This window comes from Gymnodraco acuticeps, unplaced genomic scaffold (genome assembly GCF_902827175.1).
Source record: "Gymnodraco acuticeps unplaced genomic scaffold, fGymAcu1.1, whole genome shotgun sequence".
Taxonomy (NCBI): domain Eukaryota; kingdom Metazoa; phylum Chordata; class Actinopteri; order Perciformes; family Bathydraconidae; genus Gymnodraco; species Gymnodraco acuticeps.
In genome coordinates, this window is record NW_022990792.1 from 160,258 (window position 1) to 182,648 (window position 22,391).

Here is a 22,391-nt window from a genome sequence, read left to right on the forward strand (position 1 = left end):
CACAACCGGAAGAAAATCTGCCACTTCCTCACAGAGCCCCTCCTCCAACACACACGAACGCGCACATGACCAATGAGGGCGCGAGATCAGTCTGTGCCCAGATGGAAGGCTGACAGGCAGGTAGGCCATCCAGTGGATGGCCTGGTTTTGATAAACTATCGGTGAGCTGGATGCAATCCTACCTGGAGGGGAGAGAACAGATGGTGGAGGTAAACGGTACTCTGCCCCCCCCCCCCCCCCCCCCCCTCCCAGTGAGCTGTGGTGTTCCACAAGGAAGCATATTAGGTCCGTTACTGTTCCTAATTTATGTAAATGACATGTCATCAGCATGTGACTGCAACTTGTTCCTGTTCGCGGACGACTCAGCCCTGCTGGTCTCTGACAGGAACAGGTTGCAGGTTGAAAAAACCCTCAGCTCCGAGCTCGGCAGAATCTGCACCTGGCTCGCCGATAATAAATTATCATTACACCTGGGTAAAACAGAGTCCATTCTCTTCGGTTCGAAACATAATCTCAGCAAATCCGACGACTTCTCAGTTGCAGTGGGCGACATTATTGTCACAAGTAAGAAGGAAATTACATACCTAGGATCTATTCTTGAGGCAAACCTCTCCTGTGACAAAATGGCATCCAATGTAATAAAAAAAGTCAATCAAAGAACTAGATTCCGATACCGGATCTCCTCTCTGGTAAACAAGAACACCCTGAAAACTCTGGCAGGAGCACTCATTCAAGGGTACTATGACTATGCTTGCACGTCATGGTACCATAGCACCTCCAAGGCGCTAAAAATAAAACTTCAAACATCGCAAAATAAACTGGTCAGACTACTGCTTGACCTTTCATCTAGAACCCACCTCACCTCTGCCCACTTTGACAACCTAGGATGGCTTAGAGTAGACGACAGAGTACAGCTACTTGCAATGGGCCTGGTCTACAAGATCCACTACACCTCTATGGTACCCATGTACATGTCAAAATGCTTCCCAAAGGTCAAGGAATACCATGATCATAACACCAGAGGGAGCTCCACAAATCATGTGAAACCCAGATTTGGCACAAAAAAGGGGGAATACACGTTTCGCAATGATGCCACATCAAGGTGGAACGCTCTTCCCACAACTGTAAAGGAAAGTAAAACTATACTTCCCTTCAAAACCTCTCTTAAAGAGCACCTTCGGGGGAGAGCATTGCAAAACTGGCCCCGGTAATGGTACAGATCTCAACCTGTCGTTCAATGGACAGCTTCCCCCCCCCCATCTATGTATATACTCGCATCTTAGACTCTGTTACTAACTGTATATCTGTAGACTTGGTATGTCTTAAATGTCCGGTTAGGATGTATTAGAACGAAATCTAAAATGTAAATTGTAAATAAGCAATCTGTATGTCAAATATGTCTTATATGTCTTAAATGATATGATGAATTGGAAATGGGGGACCCTGATGTAAACAAGACGAAAGTCTTTCTCTGGTCTGCATCCCCTTAACAATTGTATGTTTTGAGCTGTACTGTACTGTACCCAATATACAAGCTGTTAATAAACTTTTCAATCAATCAATCAATCAATCAACCAGTTACTTTAGCCGGCTCAGATGATTGGTCGAGCTTTTTACAGCGCCACAGCTTCCACAGAGGATATTTCTTTATGGATTTGTTGTCAAAGCACTTCAGATATTCATTGCTATCGGGATGTTAAGAGCATTCCATGGAATATAACGACAAGTGTTTCTCGAGCCGGTTTCTCAAACTTACCTACCCCACCTTTAATGTGTTTCCTGGTTTTCATAACTTCTGTTTCTTTGAAAGAGGAACCATTGGCCATGTATTTCTTGATAATGACTCATGCATTCATTTCCTTCCTGGTAAAAATACCTTTCTGTTGAATTCTTCTTGAGTATTATTCTATAAATAACATGTTTTACTGAAAGCTGAGGCGTCAGATCTGACTCCATCCTCTGACACGCAGCTTTCTATAAGATCTGAGAACCTGCTGCATCGAGCATCGCAGTCAGCTCCAGCAGGTAAGCTCCACTGACCCTCTTCTCACTATTTGTGTTCTCACAGAAATCATTTAGGACGTATGTATACCAAACCTTTTCCTTAACCACCGAACACTTTCAGATTTGAGGTTTGACTTCAGAGGACCGCCGTCATGACTCCAGTTTTGCTTTTCGTCCTCTTCATGTCTTTGTCGGCCATTCCTCCGGTGAGTCTGACTCTTTACAAAATGTTCATTTTTTATTTAAAGAAAAAGGGAATACATTATTTTATTTGTATGAATAACATTGAAGAGAAATAACATGTTTTTTATATTTATAATGGTGTCCATTCGCTTTGCAGGGTGCTACTGATAACGGGGAAAGACGTGAGTTGGAAATGAAGAATTGACTGTATATTGACATTTAGTTTATCTTTTAAATGTTCTGGTATCATTTGTTTTCTCTGTTGTTTCAGAAGAGTCTTTGGACGCCTCTGACATCATCGAGAGAGCTAATGCTCACATAAGTACGACACAAGTTTTATATTTTCTATCCAAAAACATGATGGCAAAATGACAATAAGACTTGGTATAGATCTCATCTCTGTTTGTCAAAGTCGAACAACAGAATATGAGTTTTCAAAAGTTACCATTGAAGACATTTATTAAGGATTCTTTTCCAAACACCTGTTGGGTTCAGCTTGTGTTATTTGAGGACATGTTAAGGCAGGGCTCGACATTATAAATGGCCCGCTGGCCCGGAAGCACTATTTAGACACCCCGGGCCAGCATAAAGTACTTTCAACTTGCCCGCTCGGGCCACTAAAAATATTGTTTAAAAAAAATGTTTCCTGTGGTATTGGTATTTTGACTAGCAATTTAGTTAAATTGTTTCGTTTATTAACGCTACAATATAGCGTTCCGTGAGTCGGTTGTCGTTGTTGTTGGGTGAAAAGCAAACAGCTGTTTGCTGCGGAGCGCAGCGCGAGCAGGCTCCCGTGAGCGGGAGCGCGCTCCTTCACTACAGACTATCGCGCCACCTAACCATTCGCCAACATTTTTTTAATACCAGCGGTAACCGGCCAAGCGCCGGGCAAAAAACTATCTTCAAATAAAAGAAAGTCACCGGAGGAGTTAAAGGAGAGTGACAGGGAGCATGAGAAGAAGAGGGAGAGAACGTTTCAGCTTGATCGATGGAGTTAGCTTCTAGTGGTGCAGTGACGCGTCCTAAAACCCTTTTATAATCTATCATTAGATTTATGATTCGAACATTATAAAAGTAGGGTAGACATGTGGAGATTATCCGGCTAAACAAAACGTGCATTTATCAAACAGGTTTGTTTTCCACAGACCTTATTTCCCGCTATTTTCCAAAACCCTGTGGAGAAATCCCATTGCTTTCTGTGGAGGGAACCAGCAGCTTACTTCCTGGTTATAGGATGCGTCACTGGCTGCACCTCTCAATATGATGCCAGTATAAACAAGGTCTTCTGTCGGCTCTGTGCCGACCTATGCTGACAAGTGAGTGAAGAGTAGACAATAGAAAGGTATTGGCGAAATGTCCCAGCAGTTTAGGATAATGAAGGATCTAATCTAATCTATAGCCATTACATTTCTAACTCCTGTTGACAGGAAGGCAGAAAGCGCATTATACAAATAATAATATTCATAATAATAGCAGACATTTTTTAACAATGACCACAATATCATTATTTTAATAAACCAAATATGAACAATTGAGGAAAATGAGGAAGAACTGATGATTCAAATGTTGTAGTACAAGTAGTAATGTAGTTAGTGCGTACATTACTATTGCAACAAATGTGTTAATTTTCTTCATTATTAGTCGATTGTTTTTGGACAAATGCTCCGGGCCAGTGGTTACAATGGTGGGGCCAGTGATAATACAATTCCACCGGCCCGGAGGGCCAGTGGCTTTTTACCCTTAATGTCTACCCCTGTGTTAAGGTGTCTCATTGTTGCTCAGACATGCTTGTGTGATTTGTAACTTGTTAAAATGTATTTTTCACGAAGGGAAAAACCCTTAGCCTCAGCAAATGTGTAAATGTAAATGATATTTGTGAAACTCCAGACTCCTGGTACAGATATTCATGAACAAATGTGTTTAACTTATTGTTCTGCAGCTACGCCCCTGGTCGACGGCGACATTGTGCCAAATCTAAGAAGGAATGCAGATAGCTGCACGGCGAAAGGCTGCAAATGGCCCAAATCGCCCAAATCTAGACTCGTAAACGTACCGGTCTACATCTCCCCCGACTACAGTAAATACACATTGACCCTAAAATTCAACCTAAAGTGAGATCTTATGCTGCAAGGCAGACCAGGTTTGGTGAGAACAGTGCTCAGCACCCTGTTCTTTGTCTCTGCAGCCAGAACAGAGCGCAGCACCATCAGAAGAGCCCTGGTGACCTTCCACGCATCCACCTGCATTCGCTTTGTCCTGAAGACCACCCAGCGAGATTACCTCGACTTCTTCTCTGGATCTGGGTAAGAACACACATTGTAACACAAAGAAATCTCACTATTCTGTGATTACATTTGAACTTAAGTCTGAATCTGTTTCTGTTGTGGTTGGTCGTGATGTTGCTTCATGTCAGTGTTGAAGAAAATCATACTTTAGGGGAGGGGCTTAATTTCACTACTTTTTGTACAGGGTCACCAAATATGAATTAAAGGGGCTTATTCTTGATGGGGGATGTAGTTGTAGCCCCCTTGCCAGCGATTCTCTCTCTAGTTTAGCATACTCAGCCCGACTCAGCCCGGTTGTTGGCCCGGAAAGAACCTCGATTTTGGAGAGCCAGAAAACTGCGAAACAGTAGCCGAAACTACGCCAAGTGGAAACGCAATCAAAAACGGGCACGTTGTGGAAATGCGCCATGAATTAGTTACTTTGGAATGTAAAAAAACAACAGATCCCTCTTTCACACAAGAGGCCAGGAATGTATCAACAATACCTATTCTTATTTTCATATTGTGTGTGTGTGTGTGTGTGTGTGTGTGTGTGTGTGTGTGTGTGTGTGTGTGTGTGTGTGTGTGTGTGTGTGTGTGTGTGTGTGTGTGTGTGTGTGTGTGTGTGTGTGTGTGTGTGTGTGTGTGTGTGTGTGTGTGTGTGTGTGTGTCAGGTGTTGGTCCTCCCTGGGCCGACAGGGTGGAGGACAGCGCGTCTCCCTGAAGAAAAATAGTTGTGTGAGCACATCCACAGTGCAGCACGAGGTTCTCCACGCTCTGGGCTTCAACCACGAGCAAGTCCGCTCCGACAGAGACCGATACGTCTCCATCCTCTCCCAGAACATTAAGACAGGTCCGCTCACACACAAACGCTCTTCTTCACAGTCCTGATTGTACAGTATGTGTTGTATGAAAGATGATGCGATCTACAGAGAGGTGAGTTTATGCCTTATGTCTGAAAAGCCACCAAAGTCATTGCCATGATAGCAGCTCTGGAGGGTCTTTCCCATTTCCCAGTTTGTACACCCTCCATCCCACTTGGAAAAGCCCTGTCTTGTGTTTAGTCTTTTAGAATGATAACATCTGATCATTACAAGTCGACACAAAGGACATCTGAGGCTGGGGAAGGTGTTAGCTTTGCAGAGATAAGTATTGGACACATTTAGATTTGTATCTGATGGCATTAGATTTAAATGATTACAATATATTATCTTTGAGTTTTGTGCCATCTTTAGATGTTGAGATATTTGACTGGATCGGTGAAAGCTTTAGCCAAGTTGCTGCTCTAGAAGAAAAGTCAGGGAAACATCCTGTGAGCTTCACGAATGTCTGGCTTAAATCCATCCAATAGTTACTAATAAAGGAGTTGGCTGTGAAGTCTTCCAGCATGCTTTTAAGCAAGTTTTGTTCCCACATTTTCAATCCAGCGTTTATAAAAAACTGTTCTCAAATATAAATATTCTCTTGTTCTCTCTTCCTGTGCAGGAAAAGAACATAACTTTAAGAAGAAGAAAACTAACAACTTGGGTACTCCCTACGACTTCGACTCTGTCATGCACTACGGAAAGTGAGTGTTTGTGTGACTGTATGTGCGTATATGATACTCAGATCTTTTACTGTAGTGAAAATAGCTATTCTAGGTTGTAAAAGTATTATTTGACATGTAAAAGTCCTGCATTCAAAATCAAACGTTTCATTATTATTCATCGGTTTTCTTTCTTCAATGTTGGGTATTGTGAAGTCAAATTTCATCCAATATTGAATTAAATCAGTTGTAGGTCTTACGTCTAACTTGCCTAGTGAAGAAGCAAGTGTCTGTGTGCTTGTGATGTGTGTTTGCCAAACATGTTGTCTTATTTTGATCCTCAAGATACGGCTTCAGCAAAAACGGCAAACCAACCATCCTCGCCAAGAGCAATCCGAGTCGTGACTTTGGGACTGCTCGTACCATGAGCAAGAATGACATTGCCCGTGTCAACAAGCTTTACCAGTGTACATGTGAGTGGGAAATAATGCTCTATTCTCCAAAAGTGGAAACCTAAACGCAGCGGACACATTCAACTACCAATATAGCTGCAACAGGAGAACAGGAAAACAGGGTTGAAATATTGTTTATCTGAGAAATGAATTAAAATCTCATTGTTTGTTTTCCTCACCAGAAACGGAAGTGAAGGGTCGGCCTCCAGATAATTCAACTCCCGGCTTTCTATGATTCCACCAAAGGTCCAGATCTGTTGTTTAACAGTGGCTGGCTTTCAAATCATTTGTGAATGGATTTAAATCATTTCCTCTCTTTATTGGTTTTAAAATATACTCTTTACGATATGCTTATGGTTTTACTTAGTGGGTTAAAGACACATTATATTGTTAATGATGTGTCCAGGGGAAGAACATTTAAAACATTTTCAACAATGAATTGATTAAAGAGACAATGATGAAAAACATGTTGATGGAATTGCTGATTGGTACTGATGATTTTAATGACTTTGTTTTTATCTTTGCAATGAAGTTAACAATTTGTTCAATAAATATTTAGATATATATTTATTTTAATTAGAAATGAAGCTGTAATTACTCTCACTTTGAATCCCTAACTATGGATAAGAAATACTCAGAACAAGTACCAACAGAACAATGTGTAAGACATATTACTGTGCGAGTAAATATTCTCTATTCAGTTAAAACTACGTTACTATCGAACATCTTAGACCTCTGACTGATATGTCATATATAATGATATATAGTTATATAAATCACATACAAATGCTCGATTAGTCCAGTGGTTTCAAAGCAAGTACATCTGGAGGGTCTTCCCTCCTCATATTCTCATTCAGGACTTTTTATTTGATCCATTCTAACCGCGGAAAACAAAGTTAAGTAAACCCGGAAGTGACGTAATGTAAACATCCGGGTTTTCCTTCAAAATAAAGCGGTGCATTCATTTAATATTCACGTATTGATTTTAATTTCTTACAGATGCAAGAAGCAAAGTTTGGCTTCTCCACCTCAACACATAATAAAACAGAGAGAAAAAAGAGATTAGCTGGCTTATTCGATTAGCTGGCTTATTCTGCCATCTATTGGCAACTCCCCACTCCTGTCTGCTCCTCCGCGAGAGCCTCCGAGGAAGCAGAGCCGAACATTACTTTTTGGGGGGTATTATGTGGGAAGAAACATGTTTGCTGCCCAAGAAGACCGAGAAGAACACCCTGAACCCGCTTCAATAAACAACAGTTTCAGTCAAACGCTTCCACGTTTTTTTAAATCTATGATTATAATATTTACAAAATGGGGATCCCCCTTATTACCCTTTTAAATGTCCACTACCCTAATGTGTATGGATGTGTATTGTAGTATAACTTTCATATGACCAAAATATATATTTACTCTAATGAAGGTCCATCTTGGTTTTTTTGAGGGGGCTTGATATCCAAATATCAATGAATCAGAAGACCTTTATTAGTCCCACAGAGGGGACATGTGCATCGTTACAGCAGGAAAGAGCCACAGACAGCTTAATGTTACATATGTTAAAAAAAGAACTAAGTTATGATATAATAAAAAATATAATACAAAAAAAAAGTCAAACAAAATACTTCTCAAAATACAAATCCTGTAACAGTTCTTAGGATTTAGCAGCCAGGTATATATTACACAGTTATTAATGGTATATGTATATAATAATGTTTATAAAACACGGGTAGAATTGTAAGTTACTTTTCACAACAAGTCAGTATCCCTCCGCGTCTGAGAAAAACAGTATACCGTTGGGCAAACTGGAACAAGAAAGCAGCGGAGAAGCAACGGGGCAGAAACCCTCCTTGTTACGCAGCGGTCCAGACATAGACATCAAACTGCAACACATATTCAGTGTGCAGTTCCTTTGGCATTAGGGCAGGGATATCTAGATACTTCCCAAGGCTTGACATCATGAATTGTGCTACTTTTAAAGCAAGCAACGATGTTTTCAAATCTGTAATCAAAGAAGTCCGCAAAAAACGCTATCGACCAATCAGATTGCTTGATTTGACTTGTCAGTTTTATAAATATATTTACATTTCTTCCGTTGCGAAACAAACTTACAAAGCTTAAGATGGAAACATTTAAGATGAACTCCATCTTACTATGGAGGAGTGGATTGAGCAGTGCCCAGGGGCGTCGCCTGGACCTGGAAACATTCGGGGCTTAGCCCACAGTGGCGGCACTACAGTCAAATGTTCTACTGCAAGACTCCCCACACGCACATACACAATTGCGCCATCTAGTGTCACAAACGTATGCCTGCATTAGCTTTGTTATGGCGATAGATTGTGGGAGATTCTCAAAGCACGTGAGGATCTCTTGAGGGTAAGGTGCCTGTATTATATCGGTGGACAAAATGTATGTTTTTATTTTATAAGGACAATAACGTACTGTTGTGTTAGTTTAATTTTAATTGTTTAATGCTCACAGTCACAGCAACATGTTTTTTGTGTGATTGGCTATTTGCAGTGGCGAGCCGTGCACTTATACCTAGGCCCTCTGACCCCCACCCCCTTCCCTCGAGTTATGTCATAAAGTTCGCGATAATAACACCCACCCATTTAGAAGGAAGATATGATTGGTCAATTGTACTGTCATTTGACATTACTCTCTCGTTTTAGTTACTATAGCGGGCCCTCTGTGAATTCTAGCTGGACGTCCAACAGCTCCTGTCTTCACACTCACAGAGAGGAGCTTCTTTCATTTAACCCTTCACATTCCAACAGAAACTGAACAGGCAGATTCGAAGGATTTATTTATTTGGAAATGTTATTTTAAATACAATTAAATCAAGTTATTTTGGTAAAACTAATGAAAAATATAACTAAAATGTTTTTAAATATTATTTTGTAGAATATCTTAGGCCCTCACAGAGTTGTTTTAAGTTTAATGTGAAAGATTATCACAGTAAGCAAAATAAAGTCTGCCAACTCGCGGAGTAAATTGCACAGACAGCAGTTAGTAAGATTGATTTCAGTAGCCACGGTTTTGAAAACTTTTGTCACGTAGTGATCGTCTTCTCAATAGAACATCTTTGATAACGGCGTGGTGTTGTTGCAGGAAGTCCCGACGGAGAATACTTTTGCTGTAGTACAGGGGTGCACATAACTGGTACGCAGGTTATGTGCGTAATCTGAAATGCGTACCGTCACTTGTGTCACAAAGCGCATTTGCGTACCGACGTACTTGTGAAGCTTTTCCAGAAGGCGGTTAGATCACCGGACGACAGAGTCGGTCTCCGTGTGCACAGACAGGGCTGCTGTTAACGTCGGTCTGGACAACGGAATTGTGCCAAAACTAAGCCAACCGGCTGCGGAGGGAGACTCCCCCCCTTCACTGGAGAACTGCGCTAAAACAGCTGATCACAACGTTCACACTCTGTGGTCACGAAGTAGTCCACTAGCCGCCGCCCCCCCCCCCTCTGTCGACTTTCCTGAAGTACTCCCCCGTTGATAGAAATCAACACGTAATGAATTAAAACCCCACGGTTTGATGATTGATAGGTGTGTGGGTTGTCTTTCATTTTGACACGCAGAAATGTTTTATAAACATAGATACTGTATGTTAAATGGATATATCCGCCTTCTTTCATTTATCTTTCCATTCACAACAATATACATAAATAAATGGCATATTTTGGACATAGTTCGAATGGTGATTAATCATGATTAATTAATTTTTAAGCTGTGATTAATCTGATTACAATTTGTAATCGTTTGACAGCCCTAATATTTACTTAAAACTTTAATATAGTCATTTTCACTTAATACTCTAATATAGTCATCTTTCTGCATTCAACACTAAGGAAAGCTGTACAATTTGACATGATAATGAGGAAAAAAGGCCTCCGACAATGCAGATCATTTTTTGATCATATCAATTTTAAGATGCGGGTCAAGGCTTAATATTTGGGAGCATAGTGTCCCTTGCCGCCTTTCAGGAGCCCCACTGGATTGGCTTTGATCTGAAATATTTGTATAAAAAGCTGGCTGTCCATCTCATAATGTTCACATAGAAACTAGCTGTCAATAGGAAATATCAATCAGAAGAATTATAATTTCATGTAAAATCTGTCACAAAAAGAGGTTGCACATTTAAATGCAGGTGTTGTTATGGCAACGTCAGTGACCCGACAGCCACATTTACTGCTGCAAATACGTTCAAACATGCTGTCGACACGTAAAGCAGTGGCAACTATGCCACCATTTCAGCTGACTTTTTCTCAGAAATACTATCACATAACATCCATATATTTCAGTGCTAGGTTGATGCTTAGCTAAGCTAACTATGAAACACCTTAACTGACAGGACTCCGGATCAACTGTGTACTGTACAGTGGCGTTTTCTCCCGGAGGCCAAGGGAAGCCAGGCTTCCCCTGTTTTTTCGGATTGTAGATATAATTTAAATAAATAAATAAATACACTCGATAATTCTCCTTTGCTGTGTTTTGCTGCCGGCCCGACTCTCCCCCATTCTCATTGAGTATTTTACAAAGAGTGAAACAGCGCCCCTCTAGATGTTATGGTGAAACAGTAGATTGCACTCTATGTTGCGAGAGGAGGCCAGCCGAATCTAGCTTCCCTTGGTGAAAAAAAAGGAGGGATTGACCAATCAGATGAGGCCCACGTGATGCCCCTGCCAACCTGTGATTGGTCAGGGCCATGCCAAGGGAAGCCAGCCGCCTCTTGCTTCCCTTCAGAGGCGGCTGGCGGCTGGCGATTTGATTGGACACTGCCATCCAATCAAATCACATCAACATCAGTTTTAATACTGTAACTGTCATCACCGCCATTAGAAATTATCAAGCAAATGAAGCATTATGGAGGGAGGAGATTTGGCGTACTTAATCAAACATAACTTTACTAAACTTCCGCTACAGCAGCAACTAAAAATTAAATCAGATGACAGGCCAATGCCCGCACTCGAGCTGTGTGTACACAGAGGAAAAAGGGAGAGAATCGGACGTTCAATGAGGACAATTATGTCCGCACGGAGTGGCTAACTGGAAGCGCTAAACTTCAGCGTCTATTTTGCTGGCCATGTCTTCTTTTTGACAAGGATTCGTGCTCCCTGAACAATCCTTGGGCAACTTCAGGATTCATCGACCTTGCCAACCTGCCACGGGCAATTGAGAGGCACGGTAAATCCAAACATCACATAGATTGTGTGATTGTCTGCATACATTAATAATTAAATGCTTAAATTAATAAGGAGAGAGTTTCAGCTGGAGAGTGCGTGCGGACCTGTCGGTTAGATAACAGGCGTGTGCAAGTCCTGCATCTGTGTGATACAAATGTGTGTAAAACGATACCGGGCGCTATAATCACTCATCTAGTTACGTTATTGACCCCCCCCCCCGACCCAAAAAATGGGCTTCCCCTACATTTTTCCCCACGCCACGCTACTGGTACTGTAAGGTAGCTTCTAGCTTCATGTCGAACACTGACAGTAAGTCAACATTTCCCAGAGAGCTTTCTTTGAAATCACCAGGTAACGCTAAAAAACACAATATTTAGATTGTATGACAAAGTGTTTATTTAATCTGGCTAGCTATAGCTACTTGTTAACGGTTTAGCTTACCCGCGCGATTCAAAGTAACGTCAACGTAGCTGTAATTTATGCTTTGCTTACATGTTCGCATAACTTTTAAGTTTACTGACAGGTACATACCTTGTTCACCTGGCTCAGGTGGTGGCTCTGGGGTTGTTGTGTGAGCCACCACTTGAGAATTGCCGTCTTTTTTATTAAAAAAACTTCTAATGTCCATCTTCAGAATCTCCGCGTCCGGGGCTGACAGTTTAAAGTGTAAACATTGTCACAGAGGAGAGGTACGTACCTGTCAGCCAATAAAACACATTTATTTCCATGCAACTCTCTGATTGGTCTGGTGGCGTCGTCTTGCCTCTGTGTTGCATTCACTGAACATGGGAAATTACAATTCTGCCGTCCATCCTATAGGTAAAGTAGGTTAATGTATTATATTATTGAGGGAGAATTTGTCCGGGGCTAAAGAAAAAACATCCTACCCCAGGCGACGCCCATGGCAGTGCCTATCTCCAGAAAGCACCTAAAGGACGACATGCAGAGCTACGTGAAGAGCAGGTAGACCAACTGGAAAAGTAGCACCATTCAAAAGCTTTCTGATGCGGGTCTTGAAACAAAGCAGGGACATGATGACCGTTAGTGGCCACAGGTGCGAAAGCTCTCTCCAGAGCTGCTGGAAGCCCAATCTCAGGGACCGGAGAAAGTGGAGCAATATTCTGACCACGCCAAGCAGCAGCCTAGAACAACCTCAACCTATACAAGTAACCTCGTAAGCATGCTACTGATGCTGGACAGTTTTTCAGTGGCTGCACAATAAACGGCAACAAACACATGAATGTAAATAAATAGCCAAATAATGGATCAACGTTCTCCGTCTAATCTGATCGCTAGCTGTTAGTGTTGTTGCCTACGGAGGGACTATTTTATTTTGAACGTCATTATTTACTAATAAAAACTATTTAAATTAGAGTGTGTACTTTTCTTTCATATTGCCACACTAACCGTTTTATAAAGATTACCAAGTGTGCTGTGCGTCGGGCCGAACCACGCCCATTAGCTGTGATATAATGAGCATATACCACGGCCTGTCGTGAGCTATTGCTTAAATATATTGCACATAGTTTGATGGTATTTAACAGCAGCAAGTTACACAATTTACAAAATGCAAAAAACACACCTTGTAACGATTCTAAGGATTTAGCCGAGCATACAACCGTAAATAACTTGTTGTCTCAGACTCAAAATTAGATGGTGTTGCTGATGTTTTTTCAGACAAGTCAACACTGTACGAGTTAACCCAGTTTACCAACAAATAATTTAAAGGTCCCATGTCACGGCCATTTCTCCTGATCATAGTTCCATTGTTGAGGTCTACTAGAATATATGTATATTGTTCAATGTTCCAAACTCACATTGGTTTCTCACAGCATCTCTGTATAGTCTGTGTATTCACTCTCTGTCCTAAACGGCTTGTTGGAGCTCCTGCCCCCCCTCCCTGTGAGCCCAGTGTGCTCTGATTGGTCGGGACGTTGAGGCTCGTTGCTGCGAGGAGCGGACAGGTTTCCGTGTTGGACAGCGAGAACAAGCGAAACTCATCCTGAACACACAAACACTCACAGCCAAAGTAAGAACAATAAGTGTGGCTTGATACTGAATAAGAACAAGGTTTATAACCAGTGTTCAAATTACCCATTGGCTTTCGGGGAGCCCTATATATTTATTTTTGTTGGAAATCATATAGCAGACCTGAAAGATATATGTTTCCTGCATTAGATCAACATTGATTGCCAATAGGCCTACCTTGTTTGGTAGGACATCTTTTTTCTCATCTCCGAAATCTCGATCTCTTTTTCGTGTGCCTGGCTCTTAGTGTTTATAAATATTTTCCCGCAGGTTATTCTGTTGATCACTGCTGACTTTTCCCTGAATCCATTCTTGTGAAAGGTGCACTCAGGTGGATCTTTCTGCGAGCGGCAGGGAGATCAATATACTTTTTGCCTCTTTGCAAATCTCACATCCACATTTTTTAGTTTTTTTGAAAAGCCATGGATTCCTTTCATTCCACTCACTGCATCTTTTCTGTGTCAGTTAAGGAACACAGAAAAGACACTGCCGGTCAGACTGCTTCCACTCATTCGCTTTGAACGACCCGATCTACCAAAACTCCAAAATGAGTGGACGAGGAAAAGGAGGCAAGGGACTCGGCAAAGGAGGCGCTAAGGGGCACCGCAAAGTGCTCCGTGATAACATCCAGGGCATCACCAAGCCCGCCATCCGCCGTCTGGCTCGCCGCGGCGGAGTGAAGCGTATCTCCGGTCTGATCTACGAGGAGACCCGCGGTGTGCTGAAGGTGTTCCTGGAGAACGTGATCCGTGATGCCGTCACCTACACCGAGCACGCCAAGAGGAAGACGGTGACCGCCATGGATGTGGTGTACGCTCTGAAGAGGCAGGGCCGCACCCTGTACGGCTTCGGGGGATAAGCAGCTGCTGACCCACCGACCAAAGGCTCTTTTAAGAGCCACCCACATTACATGGAGACTTTCCTTTGCTAGGAAAGGAAAGGAAGATGGAAGCAGATTTCCAAACCCCCCTTTCTACAGTGTAGCCCTCACCCTGCCCTCCTATGATGAGAGGAGCAGGGTGGTGGGTCCTCCCTCCCCTTCAAAGCCTGATAGGGATGTGTGTGTACAAAACGCTGCAAACTGATATGTGCTGGGTCCAGGCTCAAGGGCGTATGGCACTCTCAACTCTTTCCAGGACATGTCGGGGCCCTGCCTGCCTATAGCTTTGCCGATATCTGTGTTGATAGGTAATAGATTAAGAGCGGTGAATCATCTTAGATACAGGAAGCGCTCAAACGTTTGTGTGAGTTTATCAAATGTAGCAGTGATTCCATGTCAGCCACAGCTTGTTACAAAAAACATGCCTGATAGTGTGTTTAACAAACTTAAACTAGCTTTATTAAATGTCAGGTCTTTGGCAGGAAAAACATTTTTAATCAATGATTTTATTAAGCTGGTTCAACCTAACCTGGATATGTTTGAGTTAGCCGGTTGGCCTAATCCAAAACATACGCGCTCTCGCTAAGCGGTCCTACGACGCTGGTTATCAAGTGGATCGCTCAAGCCAGCCGTGTCCTATCTAGCTAGGTGCGCGTTCACATGAGAGGGGTGGTATCTGGAGCATTCGACCAATCACAAACATGGAGAAGCGTACTGACAGCGCAGCGTCATACTTCCTGAATGAAAAGTCAACTTTAATACTAGTAAAAAATGAAGAAGTTGAACTTTAAACATCCATGACTTAAACACTTGATCCAGGATCAAAGCCACAGAGCTGCACCTGCAAGGTGAATACAGCTGGGAACAGAACAAGTGTTTGAATGCGTACATTAATAGGTTTATGATATCACTGCCCGTCACCACCCGACACCATCTGACTTTCATTACATTTGTCTCGAGTGTTTCCTCAACTTAATGTGTTGCTTAAAATAATACTTCTGCATACAGTCTGTGACGCTGTGAGTGTTGCACGGCCAGATACGGCTCAGCTGACTCAGATCAGGAGATATGTGATACATTATGAAGTGGTATGCCGCGGACTGTACTTAATGTTACTCTGATCCGGTTACTGATGTTGTGGCAGATATTTCAGTAAGCTTTCTTAACGCTAATGTTATAATAGTCAGATTGCTCTGAAGATGGAGGTGATATTCTATTCATGTTCACGTTCACACAGTCGCTGATTTTTGCCGGCCGTCTTTCCTGCAACGGCAGCTTTTCTGTATTTCCTTTCTCCTGTAATATGACTTGATCGCTTTAAACTCTGCACACTGAGCTCTGATTGGTCAGCAGGCGGTGCTTTCACTGAGTTGAGCTCTTAGCCTGCAACCTAACCTGCTCCGGAGCAGGTTAGCCGCTAAGCATCAGTTACCATGGAGATCTAGCCCGCTAAAAAGAGAACCAGCTTCGTATGACCGGAAAGCCGGAGTTACCCCTGAAGTTAGCCGCTAAGTGAACATCCTGCTTCGTAGTATACCCCCCTGGAAGGGGTGGTCTCTCCCTAACTCCCACCAATTGCCTAAATAACTTTACAAATATACTAAACTGTGCACATCTGATAACTGACATAACTATTAACTTGGACACGCTACAATATTATCCTTAATATTTACATTAAAAACATTCCTTTGACACTTATAACATTACTTTGCAAGGTAAGCACAACCAACATAAGTTGGTAAAAGCAGAATTTGAACAGTGTTTCTGTGCTCCTACAATATGTTTGTATAATAGGCGTGTGGTGCAGTGGGTTGAGTGTTGGTGTTTGGATCAAGGGGTCACAGGTTCAAACCCCACTGCAGTCAGCATGTCGTTGTGTCCCTGAGACTCTTCACCCCAAATTGCTCCTGTGGGGATTTCCCACAGTATTGAGTATGTAAGTTGATTTGGATAAAAGCGTTGAACAAGTGACATGTAATGTAATACCATTACACCCTAAGCATACAAGTAGGCAATAGCGATCGTACACTCTTTCAACTGGCATGCTGTGGCATTTAACCACACCGCAAACAGACAGACACACGGATGTCCGGCTCCGTTGGAGATTGCGGTCGTTTACGCTGACTTGAAATCTTTCCATTTTTGAGCTGTGTTCACACACAGAGAATTATAACAACATTAGCCAAGTAACAGTTTGCGCTTTAACTTACAACGACCCCTGATAGATCTTGCGAGAATGTGTATAACATTTATATAGATACATTTTCATAACAAAACAATGGGGTTGCTAAGCCGCGTTTTTTCTCGTTTTAATGCCATTGAACAAGTCTTTTGATCAGATTGACAGCTACGGTGAGACGATCTCCCTAGAGCAGAGGTGGCCACCCAGATAGCAAAAGATATTAATTCAACATTGGATTTTGGTTAGATTGGTTATTTTTGGTTGAGGTTGAAAAATCAATGTTGATTCGATGTGTTTTTACTAGGGCCGGGACTCGATTAAAAAAATTAATCTAATTAATTAGAGGCTTTGTAATTAATTAATCGAAATTAATCGCATTTTTAATCACATATAAATATTTGACCTAAGAACAGTGAGAAGCAATTTTTTTCACATGGATTTTAGTATACCATTAGGCGCATTCACACCGCAGTACTTTTCCCACAAAGGTTCATGAGAACTCTTTGAACCTGGGGGTGGATTAGTCAAATTAAGCCGCTGACGTCACTTCTTCTTCTTCTGCTTTGGGTTTACTGGCAGGCCGCAAACCACTTCACGGCGTATACTGCCGCCCAAAGTCCCCGGCCGGAAGTCCCCGGAGTTGGGGACTGGCTTCAGTAGAAGCTGCTGGGAGTCCCAGCAGCCTTCCGAGTAAATCGCCAGAACGCCGACACCTCCTCATCTCCACCGCTCCCATGTTTTATTTTGTGTTGCCATAAGTTAGTCTCTCTGCGTTTCTGCGCTGGGCTAATGCTAATAATGCTAATGCGAGGATAATAAAATGGCGGCTTCACAAAACTTTTTGGGAGTTTTACGGGGCGTGGTTTGCAATCCGCCCAGCCAATCAGAAATATAGCTCTTTTCTCACAAGAGAGCCGTACGAAAGTCCCTGCTCTCTAGCAGCTCTCTGCTCTCTAGCAGGGACTTTCGTGGGGGTAAAAAGGTTCTCATGAACTAATTTTAGTACCGGCTCTTTTTGGTGTGAACGCGATAAAAGAGGCTAACGTCCACGCTAGCTGCTATATGTTTTGCATTGAGGTGATACTTGAGGCTTGATGTGCTGCGGTGATATGCGAATTCCTTTTTGCATAATTTGCACACAACCGTGCTCTTATCGACGCTTCCATCCGTCCGTTTTTTAAAACAACATTTCCCACTGTTGTTCACTGTGGTTTGTTGTTGTCTGAAGTCATGAACGTTAGTTGGTGCTCCAGTATAATCGGTACGCCTGAAACTCATCCAGTGAGAAACGTTCCGCGGTGCAAAAATAAGTGCGATTAAAATGCGTTAATTTTTTTAACGCGTTAATTGTTGTGTAATTAATTAATCTTAATTAACGCGTTAAAGTCCCGGCCCTAGTTTTTACAGATACCATTTCAACGTTTGAAAAAATGTTGTTGAATCAATGTAATATAGATGCCGGTTTTTCAACGTTGAAATTCCCTACATTGAATTGACATTGTTTCAACGTGTGGCGCGATCCCCTCTCGGGAGAGATCATGATTCTATGGAAAGCCTCAAGTGCCACTATTCGCCCGTTTTTCGCGCGTTCTTGACATTAAAAAAACCGCCTGTTTTTGACACATATAAAACGCGCGTTTTTTTAATATGATAATGAGCCCCACCTTCTGTTTTGCATAGCCAGTACATTTAAAGTGTGTGCAACCAATCAGTGAAGAGTTAAGCCAGACTAAAGCAATCTGTTGATGAAAAGTTGCTGTAACCTACCCCATTGTGAGATTTAGATAGAAAGAATAATCACAATAATTAAATCTAAATTAAACATTTACAGTAAATAATATAAAGTATAAACATATCTACAGTCACAATTTCATTATTGTTATGTAGTTTATTAATGTTCCCGTGCTTTCAGTTTCCACCCAGTAATATAATCACAATGCTATTTTGAAGGTGGGTTCAAAACAATCTATGTAATGCAACTTGCTGTACGTACTGCTACACCTACTATTGGGGAATCTGATGTATGTTGTAATGTTGTGCCGGAGCCGCTTCATCCAAAACAGTACTCCGGTTAGAGAGATGACACCTGACGGGAAATACAGTCTCAATTGGTACACACTGTGATTATGAGTGGGAAAAATGTGTAATAAATGCTTTTTAGACAATAAGAAATATAAAGTTAACTCAACTAGTTGCTCAGTATTTTTGTATTGTCAATACTATTACTGCATGACTAATATCTCACATCTGAAGGTTTAAAGAAAAGGCACCTTAAAATAAAGATTGGTCTTTCAATACATTAGCTGGTTGATTTAGTCTTTTCAATTGTTTATCTAAAATCAAGTCGCTATAACTGGTACTTATCGTTTGAAGATACAGTCTGGTTATAATGCTGTTTGAAGGAGGCACACAGGTAAGAGCACTAGCTAACGTATCTTAGCTTGAATTAAATGTATTTAACGTATAATGAAGTGACTGCAAATAAATGTATCACAAACTTTATAAAAACTTTTATTTCAGTCCACAAATACACAGAATAAAGAATACATTCAGGTCAATGTAGAAAAATAAGAAATACTTTAGTCCCCTCTGTCTTCCTCTCATCAGTAGAGGAAAAGTGTGTGTGTGTACAAGATAGATATTAACTTTACTCCACAATTTCCTACCGTATTATTAAATAAGTCTGCTGAGGGGACACCTGTAACTCAATTCATGTGATTTGTGGGTGATTTATTCAATAAAAACCTCTGTATTTTCAGAGTTAATCAAATGACAGCCACATTGTTATCTAAAGTGTCTCAAACACGTTTAAGGAGTGCAATGCAACTGAAAGGTACACTAATAAAAGTAAAACGTTGTACCAACAAAAAAATATTAGAGTAATCAATCACACGAAATATTTTACATTGACTCAATTTCTTCAGATCAATCTGTATATTTTAACACCAGAGCACATTTATTTGAATGAAAAACAAGTTGTTCACACAACCAGCTTTGGCCTCTGAGGCAGCCATTACCTGATCTTAGACATGTTAATAAGTACCACAGTTAAAATGCGGTAATATGTGGGCCGCTTCCAAACATCAAACTCTTAGAAAAAAGACATGTCCTTATTATCCACTGCACACTTTTTTAAAGCAACACTGACAACGTGCGCCTGTGAGACATGTAATCTCTGAGAATGATTAGACATGCATAACTTCTACAGTGAAAATCGGTCATACTGTAAGTGCAACTTCTGAACACAACACTTTTTCGCAAATGTTTTACAATGCATAATTATTATAAAACCTTGGTTTTAGAAACCTTACCATGTAACAATGGTAACTGTGAGTGAGTGCAACAAAGTGTCTACCAGCTGGGTTCTCAGTCTATTCACTTTTGGGCTCATCTTTTTCCCCTCCATCAGGACTTTTTGCACAACTTCAAAAGTGGATTGCAGTTATTTCTGATATCTTAAGTTCAGTCAGACAACTCACGTGTTCCTTTAACATGTTTATTAGAAGCAGCATATAGTTGAGTTTGGCGACTAGGCTCGGGCATCATCACTCCATAGATATACATAGCACGATGAGTGATGATCAAATAACTAACCCCCGAGCCTACAGGTGGAAGCTGGGGTGGTGGTGGGGCAGCAAGCAGCAGCGACGTAGAGGTATCTGCAGCAATAGCAGCAGCAAGCAATGCATGGAGAGAGATCTGCAGGTTAAATAGAGCGGCATATTAAGGAGACTCTGGTTGGTTGTAGAGTGGCAAGGGGGCGTTATGTATGAATGCAGCATAAGTGCTCGAGTTGACTGCCTGAACTAGCTCGCAGGCTTCGCCCCATTTCAGTGCGTATATGAGCCCGAAGAGCAAAAGCTGTCGCAACTGAGGGCAAGCCGCTGAGGACCTCTGTTCCTTCGATGAGAACCTTGACGTCTTTGGGTCGATGAAACTGATCCTCTTTCCCAGTGACAAAGGTTTCCATTGTTGCCTGCTCCAGTTCTCCAGCCTCAGCGTCCTGCATGATGAGGACCACAGAGCGTAGTTCAACAGGCCTGAGGCGTCAGTTCAGTCGGCCCAAGAGGAAAGCTCAGGAGGTCATCACAAATGACTCTTTCTAACCAAGCAGTTATTTGCATGCAGTACAAATATGTTTCTTTTATGAACACACTTCTTGTGAGTGAGTGGGAGGTCTTACCTGGAATTCTTTGATGAGATGGTCAACAGGTTCACCCAGGTAGATCATTAGAGATGTGAGGATGCATTCTCTTCTGATGGCGATGTCCACAGTCTGAGTAAGAACAGAGATATATATATAATAAATCAAATGCAAATAAAGGAGGATTCAGCCACTGATCCCACAGATAAACTCATTCATAGATACCTCATCCAAAACCTGCAAGATCCCGGTGGTCTTCTGTTTCACAACTCCTCCCCTGCTCCTGATGACCTGCAGTAGTTTGGTGGAGTGTTTGTCCAACTGCGCCAAGAACTTTGTCTCCAATGGAAATGTTGTTATGAACTCAGCATTTACCTAGAAAATATAAGCAGCATAGAAAACAAAAAATACTGAGAATCTATAATACACATGTTTTTTATAAAGAGCCAACGGTTTGATTAAAAGTACTCAAAGTCAGCTTGTATAAATGTAACATTTAAATTAATTAATCCACATATTTATTGAAAACCACCACCAAATAAAGACACTAAGAGTAATAGATGTAAAGCTTATATTGTGATAAATATAAAAAAATAAACGTCAATATATTTGCCTCGGCTGTCTATAGTTGTTAGTAAGTTGGGCCCTCAATTCTTCTCCACTACAGGTTTACAATCAAGGGTTTCATCAAAATAATGACCTCTTCCATGTGAAAAAGTGCCACCGCTCCAAGAGGCCTTCAATGCTTGGCCTCCGATGCACTATTTCTTGTGTTCGGTATCCAAACGCCTTCACCATCTTTTCTTTTATTGATTGCCGGTTGTTTCTTTTCTGTTGTTCTGCCAAAAGGGAAATTGTCTCTTGCTCCATGCTTTCTGGAGTCTCACCAATCGGCCTCAGCTCACCTGGCTCTCTTTAAATTCTTCGCAGGGTAGGACTCTTCTTGAGACTTGGTCTTCAACGAGTTCACAGCAAGCTCTGCAGATGATTTGAGCTTGGTGTCAGTCTAGATTGGTTCTTTGTGTACTCTGCATTTCCTCTCTGTAATTGACATTCTGTGTCATAGGAGAAGACCGGGATTGGAAACACTTTAGGCCACTGCTGTGTTCTTAATGATTCTGAGGAAGAGCCGCTAAGTATTACTGTGTCATCTGTATTCACAGATCCAGAGGAGTCTTCACTGTACAGTCCACTTGTAGGGGTATTATTTAATGGTATCTCAACTGGGTACAAGACCACAGTTGTAGAATCGGGGTCTAATTCGACAACTTTGATCACTGTTAAATCTTTAATCGCATGTGTAGATGTAAGATTAACAAATGTGTTCCAAAAATCAGTGTCTTTATACTGTAGCCTTATGTAACCTTCCAATCCACATGAATTCTTGACCTCCTCAATGAGCTCTTCCATTGAGTTGGGAATCCCATTTCGAAGCTCCAGTCTGACGCTGTTGTGGTCGTTCAAGATGATCAGCAATCGAACAGGTGGTTCAATATCAGCCATGGCGCTCTAAGAGAAATAGAGATGTGAAGAGGGAATTAATG

General features: G+C 41.7%; 2 protein-coding genes across 3 annotated transcripts; both read left to right on the plus strand.

Moving 5' to 3' along the window:
• Positions 1–1,871: 1,871 nt before the first annotated feature.
• Positions 1,872–6,895, plus strand: LOC117557087 (low choriolytic enzyme-like). Of its 2 annotated transcripts, none has more exons than XM_034232769.1 (10): positions 1,872–2,025; positions 2,126–2,210; positions 2,345–2,369; positions 2,459–2,509; positions 4,127–4,264; positions 4,373–4,490; positions 5,126–5,304; positions 5,937–6,018; positions 6,322–6,449; positions 6,611–6,895. In XM_034232769.1, coding segments are annotated over exons 2-10 (777 nt in total). In that variant the 5' UTR covers positions 1,872–2,025; positions 2,126–2,156; the 3' UTR covers positions 6,613–6,895. The 2 variants fall into 2 exon arrangements, with proteins under 2 accessions (XP_034088660.1, XP_034088661.1); XM_034232770.1 differs by having other exon boundaries at positions 2,462–2,509.
• A 7,279-nt stretch (positions 6,896–14,174) lies between these two features.
• On the plus strand, positions 14,175–14,603 carry LOC117557088 (histone H4-like). Its single transcript, XM_034232773.1, has one exon. The coding sequence runs from the start codon at positions 14,189–14,191 to the stop codon at positions 14,498–14,500; it is 312 nt and encodes a 103-aa protein (XP_034088664.1). The 5' UTR covers positions 14,175–14,188; the 3' UTR covers positions 14,501–14,603.
• The last annotated feature ends 7,788 nt before the right edge of the window (positions 14,604–22,391 follow it).